Source organism: Saccopteryx leptura, chromosome 1 (assembly GCF_036850995.1).
Source record: "Saccopteryx leptura isolate mSacLep1 chromosome 1, mSacLep1_pri_phased_curated, whole genome shotgun sequence".
NCBI lineage: Eukaryota > Metazoa > Chordata > Mammalia > Chiroptera > Emballonuridae > Saccopteryx > Saccopteryx leptura.
Window position 1 is genome coordinate 114,356,381 of NC_089503.1, and position 15,465 is coordinate 114,371,845.

At 35.6% G+C, this 15,465-nt stretch overlaps 1 protein-coding gene across 1 annotated transcript in view; it reads left to right on the plus strand.

Annotated features, from left to right (window-relative positions):
- Positions 1-4,559, plus strand: part of LOC136399139 (cadherin-10) — a 157,564-nt gene extending 153,005 nt beyond the window's left edge. The window contains exons 11-12 of the mRNA XM_066374031.1: positions 897-1,148; positions 3,566-4,559. Of these exons, the coding sequence (XP_066230128.1) occupies positions 897-1,148; positions 3,566-4,056 (743 nt within the window). The 3' untranslated portion in view covers positions 4,057-4,559. The remainder of the gene's footprint in view (positions 1-896; positions 1,149-3,565) is intronic.
- Positions 4,560-15,465: the final 10,906 nt, after the last annotated feature.

Below are 15,465 nucleotides of genomic sequence, written 5' to 3' on the forward strand. Positions count from 1 at the left end.
CTATTATTTAAGACACTTCCATATTGTTTCTTGATTGGCATTCTCACCTGTAATTATCTTCACTTTTATCCAAGCATCATTGGCTGTGTGATTTTCACTGTAGGAATAGGATCCCATTCTTTTAGAATGTAAATTTGTGATTTCCACATTGGGTGGTTACTTAGGTGCCCACCTTAGAGAGAACCCTGATTACAATTGCCATTTCAACAACCGGTTTGCCGAACTAAACAAAAATTAGGTATCAGTTCTACCAAACCGGTGCGTTCTCCTGAACCCCACCACTACTTTTTCCTATATGTCTTTTAGACACTCTACATCAGTTGCCTCTGAGTTACACCAATACTTTGAGTTATATATTATATTCATATCAATGGGTGACCACAAAGTTTATAAATATTAAGTAACTTGCTTACTGTTGTTCATATATGGAAACTCATAAAGTTTTTGACTACAATATTGATTTTAAAAGTGCAACTATACTGAAAATTTATCCAATCCTATTTTTCTTCATGAATATTGGATTATGGTGTGTGTGTGTGTGTGTAGACATGCACATTTACTATAATTTTTTTCTTGGTGTGCATATTATTTGTTTCTGAAAACAACATGTTATCATCTAGGTAGTCTTGATAAGTGATTCACTTACAAAAATTCACCATTCTGAAAACATCTGAGAATTAGTTGAAAATCTACTATATAAGTGATCATAGTGTTAGATTCCTCAAATTATTTAATTTCTCATCTATATTTTCAATTCATTGTACATATTTTATAGGAAAATTGATATTAGTTTTATATTTTGCATAAACCGGTTTATTTATGTCAAAATTATGGTGTTCGGGATGAGACAAACTTACTGTTTTAAGTCATTCATACTACTTTAAAATTTATTTTAGATAACACTGCCAGAATTTTAACCAGAAAAAATGGATTCAATAGACATGAAATAAGTACCTATTTCTTGCCGGTGGTGATATCAGACAATGATTACCCGATTCAGAGCAGCACGGGCACGCTGACCATCCGCGTGTGCGCGTGCGACAGCCAGGGCAACATGCAGTCCTGCAGCGCCGAGGCCCTGCTGCTGCCGGCCGGCCTCAGCACCGGCGCCCTGGTCGCCATTCTCCTCTGCATCATTATCCTGCTGGGTAAGGCACTTAACAGAAAATACCGTCATTTCTTAGATTGCTTACCTTAGTGTACTTGAAAATAAGAAATGCTGCTATTAAAATACTTTCCCCAGGCTAACCTCCAAGTTTAACATAGACATAAATTAATAATGGAATGTTGTTTATCTGATCATAGTTATTATCATACCTTACTTTTTAAAATACTAAAACTGAATATTAGAGATATTCAGAACATTTTCTAAGGTTACACAATTTGAGTGACTGAGCCAAGACAAGGCATCCTGAGGTTAGTTACTGTACATGTAGTTTTTCAGAAAATTTAAAGTTTTTTTCCACATTTTTTATGGCTGAATGCAGGCCTCACTGTTTTACGTCTTCACTGTAATAATGTTCAAAGAGCCCTTTTTACCTGGTTCACTTGTCTCTAAAACAATGATACTGGATTTTATAACCTAGAACAAATTGCTTTTTAACTGCTTTTGAATTAAGAATCAGGTTAAAATTACTCTGTAGTTGAATTATCTTAAAACTATGTGAGGATTCTTGTGACCCTCATCAAAGAACACTGCATACAATGTTTAAAAAGCAGTGAAATGAACTTGGATTTTGGACCTAATCTAAGTTTCATTATCTTTATTATTAGAACTTTTTTTTTTTTGCAGAGTAAGAACATTTGGTTGATAAACAATCTGAAGTTTAAAATCTCTACATCAGATGTTTATATATGTGTATGAATACATAAATTTAGGAATAATAAAATGTCATATTTTCTCCAATGCATGAAGAATAAACATTTTTTTCTTTAGGAAGTGTACTATTTTTTAATCGCTCTGAAGTTCAAGAACACTTATTAGTGGGTTAAAACATTCTCTTTTGTTGCATTAAAAAAGTCTCCTTTTTTGCTCTCTTAAGCAACCTTGCAGGCAAATAGTCTGAACATTCTATGTTAACAAAAGAGAAAACATAACTTAATACCACTTCATGTAATAATATAATTGTGTTTATCAGCTTGGGCTACTGTAACATAATACTACAAACTGATAGCTTAAACCGCAGAAATTCATTTCTCCCAGTTCTAAAGACTAAGAAATCTTAACATCAAGGCACCAGTAGAGTCTGTGTTTGGTTGAGGGCATACTTCTTACTTTGCTGATGACCATCTTTTGTTGTATCTTCCCATAGCAGAAATCAATGATCTCTCCTGTGTCTCTTTTTATGAGAACACTAATCCCATTCCTGAGGGCTCCACCCCTGTGGCCCAGTTACCTCCCAAAGACCTCACCTCCAAATCCCCCATCCTACTAAGGATTTAGGCTTTAACATATCACATTCAGTTCATAATAATAATAAGTCCCATACTCTTTAAATGCTTATTCTAAAGAGGCTAAATACAATTATATATTTTTTTATATATACATGTATTCAGGAAGATATTTATCATACCTTTTCTCATCTAATTGAACTCACCTCTATTTATTTAAATCATAATTTTTAAGGATCATGACCAAAATAAGGATGGGAAACTAATACAACCAGACAGAATATGATATTATCTTTCTCCTATATTTATGCTATTACCATTATTATTATTAAAACTATTATTATTATTGATACCTTGACATGAAATTAATGAAATGTCCTTTGAGTGATACATATTTCTACTTGTGGAGCTACATTTAAGATGCATCTAGCCAAGGTTCATACTTAGTTTTTGTAGTTGATTTAATGTTAATTTGAATTCTCTCTTTGCTATCATGTGACCCAACAATTAATTTTGATCACATGTATGTATGCTATATTTCCATGGAAAACCCCATATTTCTAAACCAATAATGTCTAAGTAATGTGACATTTTTCCCCTAGTAATTAAGGCCTTCTTTTAACAATGTAAGAAACAAACTCTATACAAATACATCAGTAAAGCTATTCAGCAGAAACTAATACTCCATATCTTGTGAAGAATGATGCCTTTTAAATATTATATAAGACTGTGAAAAATGTGGACATATTTTTGCCCTTCATAATTGTTTTATTTGAAGCTGAGTTCAATTTGTATCAATTTTTTATATAACATCTGTGCCACTATTTAATGCAAAGTATAAATAATGCCTGTACAATCAGAAACAATCTTTAAACAGCTCTTAAAAAATTGATAAAATAAGCAAATGGATTTGAGAAATACTGTATCCCACATTGCTTTAAAAATGTCAGACACCATGCTCTTAAATTCTGCCTGCCTAGCTAAATCCTTCAATACCCTCTCCCAACAAAACAAAACAAAACAAAAAGGAAAGAAAGAAAAAGATCAAAGTAGAAAATCTTAAATTCTTACCTGTCCTGGAAAATCTATTATTTAAACTCCTCTGTATACCACTCCTTATGTATATAGTATTTTAGATGGATTGTTAATGTATCTTTTTTTTTTTTTTTTCAAGTTATAGTAGTACTGTTTGCAGCTCTGAAGAGACAGCGAAAGAAAGAGCCTCTGATCTTGTCTAAAGAAGACATCAGAGACAACATTGTGAGCTATAACGATGAAGGTGGCGGAGAGGAGGACACCCAGGCCTTTGATATCGGCACCCTGAGAAATCCTGCAGCTATTGAGGAAAAGAAGCTACGGCGAGATATTATTCCGGAAACTTTATTTATCCCCCGGAGGACTCCCACGGCTCCAGACAACACAGACGTCCGGGATTTCATTAACGAAAGGCTGAAAGAGCACGATCTCGACCCCACTGCGCCGCCCTACGACTCACTGGCAACCTACGCCTACGAAGGAAATGATTCCATTGCGGAATCTCTGAGCTCCTTAGAATCAGGTACCACCGACGGAGACCAAAACTATGATTACCTCCGGGAATGGGGCCCTCGGTTTAACAAGTTGGCTGAGATGTATGGTGGCGGGGAAAGTGACAAAGACTCTTAACCTAGGATACATATTCGTTTCAAACAAGAGGAAGTAATTTTACCAACACCGTCTCCACTTCATGATATTTGACATTCAGGAGAATTTTCCTGCCACTCAGCACAATTTTTTTTCCATTTCCTTTTGAATTTGTTCATTAATTACATTAATTCTTTCCTGTAGGATGTCTCATGGAATATATACGAAATTTTATTTAATCACATCCAAGAGCCAAAGCTATGGAAGTTCAGTGTTGTCCATTTTAGAAATAAAAGATAATTTCAGAAACATGAACAGGATAGTTCTCCCTTAAGCAACCTCACAAACAAGCCGCTTCTGTTAGATACATGCCCTGCCCTTGCAAATTAAGCTTTTACAAAGGTGAAGAAAATGTTAAAGTATATCCTGTTCTGTACATTAAATTAAAAATAATGTACATGTGGTGTTAGTAGGTGTGATATGCAACCCAGTATACAAAACATTTGTGCAATTTCGTTTCATCAAATTCTATCTGCTAATGTTTTATATTTATATTTTTGTATTTATTTTTAAAAAATAAACCAGTTTTTACAACTACCTTGTCTCCAGCTTCTTTTTCCCCAGAAAGGAAAGTTTTTCCATGGACTAAGTATCTTCATACAAAATTATATGACATGCAGGTAAGAACACAAAGTCATTATATGAGTGTTGAGAGTTCTAACCAAATTAATAGGATTTAGGTAAAGATTATTTTTTCACTGAGGTTTGTTATATTGTGGTATGTGATCAACTCATCAAATTAAAAGTATTAGTCATTTATAATCCATTTCAAAAATAATTACCATTTAAGCAAATTTAGACTTGACCATTTTATGTTAAATATCTTAAAACACCAACAATGCAGTTATTTCTTTTGTTCATATTCACTGAAATAAATTCTGGAAGAATAAAACATTTTCTTTTTTTGTGACAGAGACAGAGTCAGAGAGAGGGACAGGTAGGGACAGACAGACAGGAAGGGAGAGAGATGAGAAGCAACAATTCTTTGTTGATGGCACCTTAGTTGTTCATTGATTGCTTTCTTATATGTGCCTTGATTGGGGGGGGGGGAGCTACAACAGACCAAGTGACCCCTTGCTCGAGCCAGTGACCTTGAACTCAAACTGGTAAGCCCGTGCTCAAGCTGGCGACCCCGGGGTCTCAAATCTGGCCCCTCCACTTCCCTGTCTGATGCTCCATCCACTGCGCCACTGCTTGGTCAGGCTTTCTTATTTTTTGTATGACATTTTTGCTATTGAGTTTTATAAGCAATGGAGTTCAGATAGATTTCAGACAAAGAATCCTTTAATGGAAAATATATTTGCCTCCCATGGTGACTTTGAAAATGCCCAGTAATGAGCATAATAATGCTGAATAATCCATTAAGATAAAGCATTGTAATTATGTTGTTTTCAAAAATACATTACATATATATTTCTTTGCAATAAAGTCTATTTTTCTGTCAGTGAATGATTCAATAGGAAGCATATGATAACAACAACACCAAAACCTGAACTGGCAGTTAATTATTCAGAAAGGCTAAGATCCTGAGGCCAACTGCCACTAACTGCTCCCTGCTTTCACAAGTTCCAACATAATCTATTTATAAACGGACCACTTTGCTGGGCTTGCACTGAGGAGTCACATTCTCTCCTGAATATATCGCAAACAATACCAAGGCTTTGTGTTCTATCTAATCAGTGGGAATGCGATGTTTTTGGAGTGAGTTGGAATTCAATATTGACATGTCTTTAATGCAGAATTAATTATTTCAATCTTCTTGAATTATTTTCTTTCCCTCAACTTCCAGGCTGAACAGGCAAACATTCCTCTGACCACAGACATTTGAGTTTGCATAGTAATCTAATTATAAAAGGAAAACAACATGTGGTCTCGTTAAAATTATTGTTACATTTTTCAGCTAAGTAACACATCAGATCGTCATAAAGCCTATCCTGGTCTACTTCCTATATTCCAAGAACCCATTTATGTACCCAGAAGGCTGATTCAAAAGTTCAAAATGTAAGGAAAAAGAAAGATCTGATCATATATACTGAATTAAAGGAAGAAAAGACCCTCAGTATTCTAGTAGGATTATTCATTCAAATTAAGTCTGCAAAAAAAAAAAAAAAAAAAAAAGGAAAAGATTAAAAATGGTATATATTATGAGCATTTTTATTGGTTATGATTCATATCATATGATGAAAGTATAATATTCATTTGATTGAAAAATAGTTTTTAAGTTTCCAACATTAGCTGTTTTTATTAATATTAGATATCAGTAATTCAAATTCTTATTTGAATATTTTAAATTGCCGACATATGATTTCAAACTGACATTAAATTGCTCTGTTATTTATTTTATTTTATTTTATTTTATTTTATTTTATTTTATTTTATTTATACATTTAAAGAACTGTAGTGGCTATTCCTGGCATAATCCAAACCAGGTTTCTGTAAATTCTTTTTAAAGAGATTAACTGAGGCCTGACCTGTGGTGGCGCAGTGGATAAAGCGTCGACCTGGAAATGCTGAGGACGCCGGTTCAAAACCCTGGGCTTGCCTGGTCAAGGCACATATGGGAGTTGATGCTTCCAGTTCCTCCCCCTCTTCTCTCTCTGTCTCTCTCTGTCTCTCCCTCTCCTCTCTAAAATGAATAAATTAAAAAAAAAAAGAGATTAACTGACTTAATTTTTAGTATAAAAACTATATTGTGTAGAAATCATTTTACAGTGTACTGAAACAGGCTTCATTAATAGATATTTAATTTTTTTTTACTGAAGGTGATATATAATTAATTTCTTAGAGACCCTGGTATTAAAAGGTATGCCTTTAATGACCAGCTGAAACTTTCTCAAGTCTTTCTTGCATGATGCTCTCCCAAAGAAATGAACAAAATGTAGATTATTCTATATCCAAAATATTTTTACATGGGGAGAAAAATATCTCTCAATTATGTTATTGATTCCATCAGACCACTGTGGACCTATTTATTTATTCATCCATTTATTCCTTTTCATCAGATATTTATAGCTTTTATTATAAAAATAAAATGGCCTTGGAGATGTAATAATAAATCATACATAATTTTTATATACATAATTTCTCTATGAATGAAAATTTGAAAAATGGCAAAACCATTATCAAACACTCAGAATTTATAACAAATCTTCTAATTTCTACTATTATTTTTAAACAGAAAAAGTATTGTCATTTTTATGTTTTAAATATTCAGATAAGTAAAATAAAATTTCTAAACCTTTGTTCAGTAGGAATGGTAAGTTAATCAGTTTTCATTGGCTTTATTTTTAATAAAATAGCAAAGAAAGTTCATATGATAATAAATTCATGCTTTTAAGCTAAAATTTCTTTATGCTGTCAAGGGGATACTGTCTCACAAATGCAAGAGTTCCAGAGATTTTGTTGTTAGACTTAAACATATACACTATGAGTAATTACATGTCTAGGATGGTCTAAAATAAACCTATGATTTAAAATTCAGGAATAGGTATATCTACATATCTGTATTCATTTATCAATACATTTACCTAAGTGTCTATATAGAATTATATTTATACAATGCCTTCACGAGCTACAACACACCCTGCTGGCCGTCTGTTGCCTTGCACTGACTTACCTCCTGCTGCAGCTTCCTTGCCTGTGGTCGTACGTTTGCGTGGGCACCACCGGCGGCGCTGCAGGACTGCCTGGGCAAGCAACAACTACTGGTGGCCCTAAACTGAACTTCCCTGACTCACATCTCTAGATCTGCTAGAAGTGCAGCCTATCCCCAAGCTTGAAATAAAGTAGACCTTGGGTCTCTTTTTATCCCCTGACCAGTTGACTAGACTGTTCAATGCTTTGAAAGAGTGCATTGTTGGCTCACTGCAAGGGGTCAGGGCTCCTGCTCTAGCCACCAGGTCAGCATGCAGGATGTAAATAGTGTAGGATCGTGGCATCTCTTTTTATTTATTTTCCTCAGAGACACTAGAGATCCCAGTGTTTCCCCTTTTCTTTCAACGTTATGCTCAAGCCCAAAACTTTGTGCTCATTCTGGATCCTACTTCTTCAAGAAGTTGAATTTGTTTTATTTTTTTTTATTTTAATCAGGTGACATTGATAAATCAGGGTACATATGTTCAGAGAAAACATCTCTAGGTTATTTTGACATTTGATTATGCTGCATTCCCATCACCCAAAGTCCAATAGTCTTCTGTCACCTTTTAACTAGTTTTCTCTGTGCCTCTCCCCTCTCCCAAACCCCTCCCTCTCCACACCCACCCCATAACCCCCTCACTCTTGTCCATGTCTCTGAGTCTCATTTTTATGTCCCACCTCTGTATGGAATCATATAGTTCTTAGTTTTTTCTGATTTACTTATTTTGCTCAGTATAATGTTATCAAGTTTCATCCATGTTGCTGTAAATGATCCGATGTCATCATTTCTTATGGATGAATAGTATTCCATAGTATACATGTACCATAGCTTTTTAATCCACTTGTCCACTGATGGACACTTGGGTTGTTTCCAGATCTTCACTATTGTGGACAATGCTGCCATAAACATGGGGGTGCATTTCTTCTTTTGAAACAGCACTATGGTGTTCTTGGGGTAGAATTTGTTTCATTTTTTAAAATATACACAGAATCCCACCACTTCTTACTTTTTTCATTCCCTGGCCCAAGATACCACACTCCTTTTCTCCATAATTAAGAGCAATTAAAGTTATACTAGTCTTTCTCCTGTCCCTTGCACCACTTACACTCCACTATCAGCATTGAAGTTAAACAAATCTTTTCAGAATAAATTTCTCATTTGTTTGTTCCCTGGTTATCAGTGCTATATCTTTCTCATTTTAATCAGGGTAGAAGACAAAATCCCTAGAACATCCTTAAAGTCTCTCTATGTTCCTTTGACGTCTTTTGTGATTTATTTACTCTGCTCCATACTTGCTCTTTGCTGTTCCTTTCTGCCCTCATGTAGTTACACTGACCATCCTTCTTCCTCCAGCTTGTGTTCAAGTTCTTTACCAAATGCTGTTCTTGATGGAGGTGTACCCTGTCCACTCTACTTAGAGCTGTAGAATTTCGCTAGACTTCCCATTGCTCTTATAGTTCATTTTTCTCTCTAACACTGCCACCTTTTCAACATGTTATATAACTTATTTGCTTAAAATTATTCTTTTGTCTCCCTCAAATAGACTGTAAATTTTATGAAAACATGACTTTTATCAACTTTGTTCATTTTGATGCCCAATAAACAGAATCCTATTGCTGTTTAGATGCTCAATATGTATATTAAATTTCTGCTTTTTCCGTAAAGAGTAAACTACTTAAAGTTATATAATGTGTCTTAATGATTTGTTGTTGTTGTGGATATTTCTGGGAAACCTTTTTCTTCCAGACTGGTATAAGATAAATTAAAATTAACTAATAATTATTTTGGCTAATTGTTTTAGAAAAATAAGGGCAAATTTTAAAGGAAACACAAATCTGAGAAAGTCAAAATATTATTTTAAATAAAGTTATATTAAAAATGTGTTTAGAATATTTGCAATGTGCCAGAGATTATGACAGTGGAAATTGACATAGAATATAATAAATGCTACAGGCAGAGAATGACTATCTTTCAGGTTCTGTTCCGATGTGGTTGAGGTCTGAGTCATAGTTTTGGGGACTTTAATAATGCTGTGAGTCTGATAAAAAGAGTGTTTATCCAGGAAGGTTTTAAGGAAAACTATGATGAAAAGGAATGTTGAAGTGGAACAGAAGACCAGACAGTTCAAGGAAAACTCTACTACTTCCTGACTAAATGACACTAGAGTTAAGTTTTTCAATTGATTTGTTTCTTGTATTGTTTTCTATAATAGGCCATAATTACTGTGTATAAAGGGTTAGATTTGTATTTTACTGATTACCTTAAAGGAATTTCATTTGTTGAGATTATTATTAATGTACAAAAAGAACTGCCTTCCAATTTACCTAAGGATGGATTCTAGAGAAAACCTTGAATCAAGAACCTGCATCAAAACTGAGAAAGAGCTGAGAGAATTGCTGTGGACAAACCATAGCACTTGGAGCCAAAGGTAAATTTTGGTGGTTAAAAAAGTTGAATATATATCTCAGAGCACTTTTATTTTTTCTTTAAGGCTAAAAATATAGTACTTTAAAAAAAAGCCAACAAAAACACATATATTATTTAGTGCACTAAAACATTTATTATGCAGATTATAATTTGCATCCAATTTTCCTGATGATCTCTTTTCTTTCTCTTTCTTTCTTTCTTTCTTTCTTTCTTTCTTTCTTTCTTTCTTTCTTTCTTTCTTTCTTTCCTTCTTTGTATTTTTTTTCTAAAGTGAGAAGCAGGAAGACAGAGAGACAGACTTCCGCATGTGCCAACCAGGATCCACCCAGCATGACCACTAGTGGGTGAAGCTCTGCCTATCTAGGCCTTGCTCCACTGCAACTGGAGCCATTATAGTGCCTGAGGTGGAGGCTAGAGAGCCATCCTCAGTGCCTGGGCCAACTTTCTCCAATGGAGCCTTGGCTAAGGGAATGGAAGAGAGAGATAGAGAGAAAGGAGAGGGGAAAGGGTGGAGAAGTAGATGGGCACTTCTCCTGTATGCCCTGACCAGGAATTGAACCTGGGACTTACACATGCCGGGATAACACTCTACCATTGAGCTAACTGGCCAGGGTCTCATTCTTTATTTTTAAAGATTTTATTTATTGATTTTTAGAGCAAAGAGAGAGAGAAAAATGTGGGTGGTGGGAGCGGGAAGCTTCAACTCATAGTATATAGTTATTTCTCATATGTGTGTTGACCAGGCAAGCCCTGGGCTTGGAACTGATGACCTTTCTGTTTCAGGTCAATGTTCTACCAACTGCACTACAACACGTCAGACATTATTATTATTATTATTATTATTATTATCATCATTGTATTTTTCTGAAGTGAGAAGCAGGGAGGCAGAAAGACAGACTCCCGCATGTGCCTGACCAGGATCCACCCAGCAAGCCCACTAGGGGACGATGCTCTGCTCATCTGGGGTATTGCTCTGTTGCAACTGGAATCATTCTAGTGCCTGAGGTGGAGGCCATGGAGCCGTCCTCAGTGCCCTGGCCAACTTTGCTCCAATGGAGCCTTGACTGCAGGTGGGGAAGAAAGAGACAGAGAAAAAGGAGAGAGGGAAGGATGGAGAAGCAGATGGTCAATTCTCTTGTGTGCCCTGGCTGGGAATCGAACCCGAGACTTCCACACATGGCTGATGCTCTACCACTGAGCCAACTGGCCAGGTCTCATTATTTATTTAAGGCAACAAATATAGTATTTAACTCCATGCTGAACTCATTTCATTTTTGCATGTAGAAATCAATTAAACACAAGAAGATGGGAAAAAGACTTTTCACAGTTCTAATTAGCAAGAGGAAAAACAAAAAAAGGCAAATAAGGATACTTCATACAACCTTATTACCTAAAATTACAATAAATAGTATTGTTTTAGCATCAGCACAATGGGCATTCTTTTTTAAAGGATGTTCATAGGGAAGGATTAATGATTAACAGGAGCATAATAGAAAACTAGTAGTCAGCATGTGAAAACTCTTCCAGCTGTGAAATTTTCCTGAATTTGGAACGTGACATTTACAACTCCACAGGAAGGATAGGACAACAACTTCATTCTCAAATTTGTCTGAACAAACCTCCTACACAATGTGAAATATTTAGAAGCATTCCTAAAACTCTTGCCATGATTCTTCCATCTCTGCTTTTACATTCAATAGGATTTTAAATAATTTTTTTTATCAATGTGAAAAACTCATGCCACTGTTTTACAGTTTATATTTATTTCTGTCTCCACTAATAATATAGCTTAAAATAAATTTCTCTTAAATTATTTTTGTTTTTGTCAATGTACCTTTATAATAAACAGCCAGCCTGACCAGGCAGTGGCACAGTGGATAGAGCGTCGGAACGGGACGCGGATGACCCTGGTTCAAAACCCTGAGGTTGCCAGCTTGAGCATGGGCTCATCCGGTTTGAGCAAAGCTTACCAGCTTGAACCTAAGGTTGCTGGCTTGAGCAAGGGGTCACTTGGTCTGCTGTAGCCACCTAGTCAAGGCACATATGAGAAAGCAATCAATGAGAAACTAAGGTGCCGCAACAAAGAATTGATGCTTCTCATCTCTCTCCCTTCCTGTCTGTCTGTCCCTCTCTGTCTCTGTCACAAAATAAAAATAAACAACCAAACTTGGTGATGGATTCTATTTCTGACATATTTTACTTTTTTTTTTTTTTTGGTGATAGAGAGAGATGGAGAGAGGGACAGATAAGGACAGACAGAAAAGGGAGAGAGATGAGAAGCATCAATTCTTCGTTGCAGCACCTAATTTGTTCATTGATTACTTTCTCATTTGTGCCTTGACCAGGGGGCTACAGCAGACCGAGTGACCCCTTTTTCAAGTTAGCAACCTTGGGCTCAAGCTGGTGAGCTTTGCACAAACCGAATGGAGCCTGCACTAAAGCTGATGACTTCGGGTTTTTGAACTTGGGATCTCCGTGTCCCAGTCCGACCCTCTATCCAGTGCGCCACTGCCTGGTCAGGGTATTTTACATTTTTTAAGGAAGAGCAGAATGTTTATATTAAAAAGTTATTTGTTTGAAAATACATTTATCTTTTTTTCCAACTTTATTGAGATATAATTGACAACATTTTACAAGCATAAGGTATACAACATGATTTGATATATGTACACATCTTCCCTACATAACTTGTAAATTTCTGTTTCTTCAAAGAGTCAAATTTTACTGCAGTCAGAATATGAATCTACATTTGTAACAACTGAGCATAGAAAATATTCATTCAAAAGGGCATAGACACTTAAGTATATAGTTCCAACATATAGAACATTCTCTTGGCAGATCTATAAAGTTTAGATTAAAGCAACTCTGATTTTTAGGTTACATTTGGTTAAACACTTAAACCTGAAAAATTCTAGTTCTAAGCAACACATTGGACACCTAAGAAGGTATTACATAAATACTTGTTGAATGATTGATTAATCTTGGCATTCTAATACTTTGTTTTCTAATTTTGGCACTGTGGAAAATGTCAGAATCCATGCCTTCCCTACCCTCAACCAAAAAGGCAACATGTTTCATTCATATTTGAAAAAGCATATTCCAGAAATGTCACAGTAACCTTTCAAGATGACAGTCTCTGCCTAGGAATTCTTGACAGCAGCTATGCACAATTATGCCAGCTATATATTGATACTTTCTTACATCATCTTCCCAGAAGTGATAGCCTGCCCAGATAGCATTTAGATGACTGGAATGAAATGCAAACTCAGTGCACTCTTTTATAAACTTTATTTTTGAGCCAGAAATAGAAAAGTTGAATTGAATTTCTGGTTTATTTATTGTCCAAGTGAATGGTGTAAGTTATTTAAAGATAACCATATTAGGTCTCAATTTCTCTGTCTGTGAAGCTAAAATATCTCAGTGAAATACTAATATAGAATATCAAACACAATGAATTTTTTACTTGATACATTCATTGCTATAAATTTTTTTAATTTTGTTGAAAAGCAAGAAAAAGATAAACAGAAATGTTATTCTCCAAATCACTCAAAATATAATGATGCATCTTTTAAATGGTAAACGTAAGGACAGAAAGTATCAATCATTAATAATATACTTAATGTGTGTTCTTGGAAAACTTATATATGGAATTGTAAGGTTGTGTGTAATTTTTTATAATAGCAATGATTAGTATGATGAAGATGATGATGGCAAAGATGATGATAGTAATTAAAATGTACTTCAGGCATTGTTCAAAGTATCTTACATATTTAGTTAGTACACATTTAATTGTTACAGTGACTGTGAGGTAAGTACTTTTATTATCTTCACTTTACATATGAGGAAATACAACTGAGGATTAACTCTGTGAAATTTCCCAAGGTTCTACTCTTTTGACACAATGAAAACATGTCTAAGATTAGTGCTCTTAAATGCCAGTCTTACTGTCGGTAAGGATATAATAATAAATCTTGATATCTCTAGGTGCAGTGATACTGAGAGGATTTTGATCAGCAGTGTTGTTATGGACAATGAATTTTTATTTAGAAATATACTAATATTTCAACTACAGACATTTGGCCTTAGTTTTCACAGATAGTTGGGCATCATCTGAGCCAATAAAAATCTGTATAATCATTATCTGTAAGCAGTTGGGTACTTGGTTGTCGGCTCACGCTCTCTAATATAAGTGGGTCATGTTGCAAACTCTGTCCTCTGTTGGGTTGCTAGTGTGAAAGATGGCAAAATAAGAAGAAAATTAAAATGGTAAAAGATACATTTATCAGGTGAGAGGATGTGAATGATGTCCTTTTTAATGTCAAAGGAGTGTAGGCTAATTCAAAGCCCTAGCAAGGGCGTCCTTAGAGGGATTGGTAGTTGGTATGGGGGATTTGGAGACCTGGGGACCAACAATGAAGCAATATGAGAACTTGGTGTAAAATATCTATCCATTTGTAGGGACGATTATTGTTTAAAAGCTTGAAGTCAATATCTTTGAGTAGAACATTGTGTCTCTACATCCACTGCTTGGGGCTGGTAAGCAAGGAGGAAATTCCTCAAGATTCCATGTTCTAGAGCCCATGGATGAACAGTTTTGGGGATGAAACGGGTACCTCGTCTTAAGTCAGTAACATCTGGTGGACCAAAGGGAGTGAGCACACACTTGGTTAGGAAGGAGGTTACAAGATGGTGGAATGCAGAATTTCTGGAGGGAGCAGCCAGCAGGAGTGCAGTGCAACTATCCAAGATGGCAGCAGTGATCTAATAAAAACAATTGGCCTCCATGAATAGGGTCTGTCACCCAGAGGCCCAGGTTTCCATCTGGAAACCTCCCAGGGCTTTTGTTTGGGAGTATTGAGGGCAATTATTTACCGCCTTGTGACTAGAGCTGTGGTGTCCCCATGCCTATGTTCCCAATCAGTGAGTGCTGTCACTCCCTTATAGTCTGATGTAAATGGGCCCATTCTGCCTGTGGGTATGACACCTCTGGAGGAAGTGCTCTCTGTCTGTTGTTCTAGGGGATGGCTCATGTGGGGCCATGAAACAGACATGTAATTTGGATAAGAAGTCTGCAGTGTTATTATAGTGTGCTTTTGGTGTTTGTGAGTGTAATCAGCGTAGGTGAGTTTGCTATTTCATTCAAAATGGAGGATCCCCAAAAAGACTTTTTTAAATCATAAAATTATCCTTTTGCCATTGTCCAGAAGAGACTATAAGAAATTTATTGGCTATCACCTAGGAGACAGTAAAATGTGTGCCCGTGGGAGTACATTTTTACAGTCTATAGTAGAGCCAGGTACAATGCTACCAACTCTGCCAATTGAGCC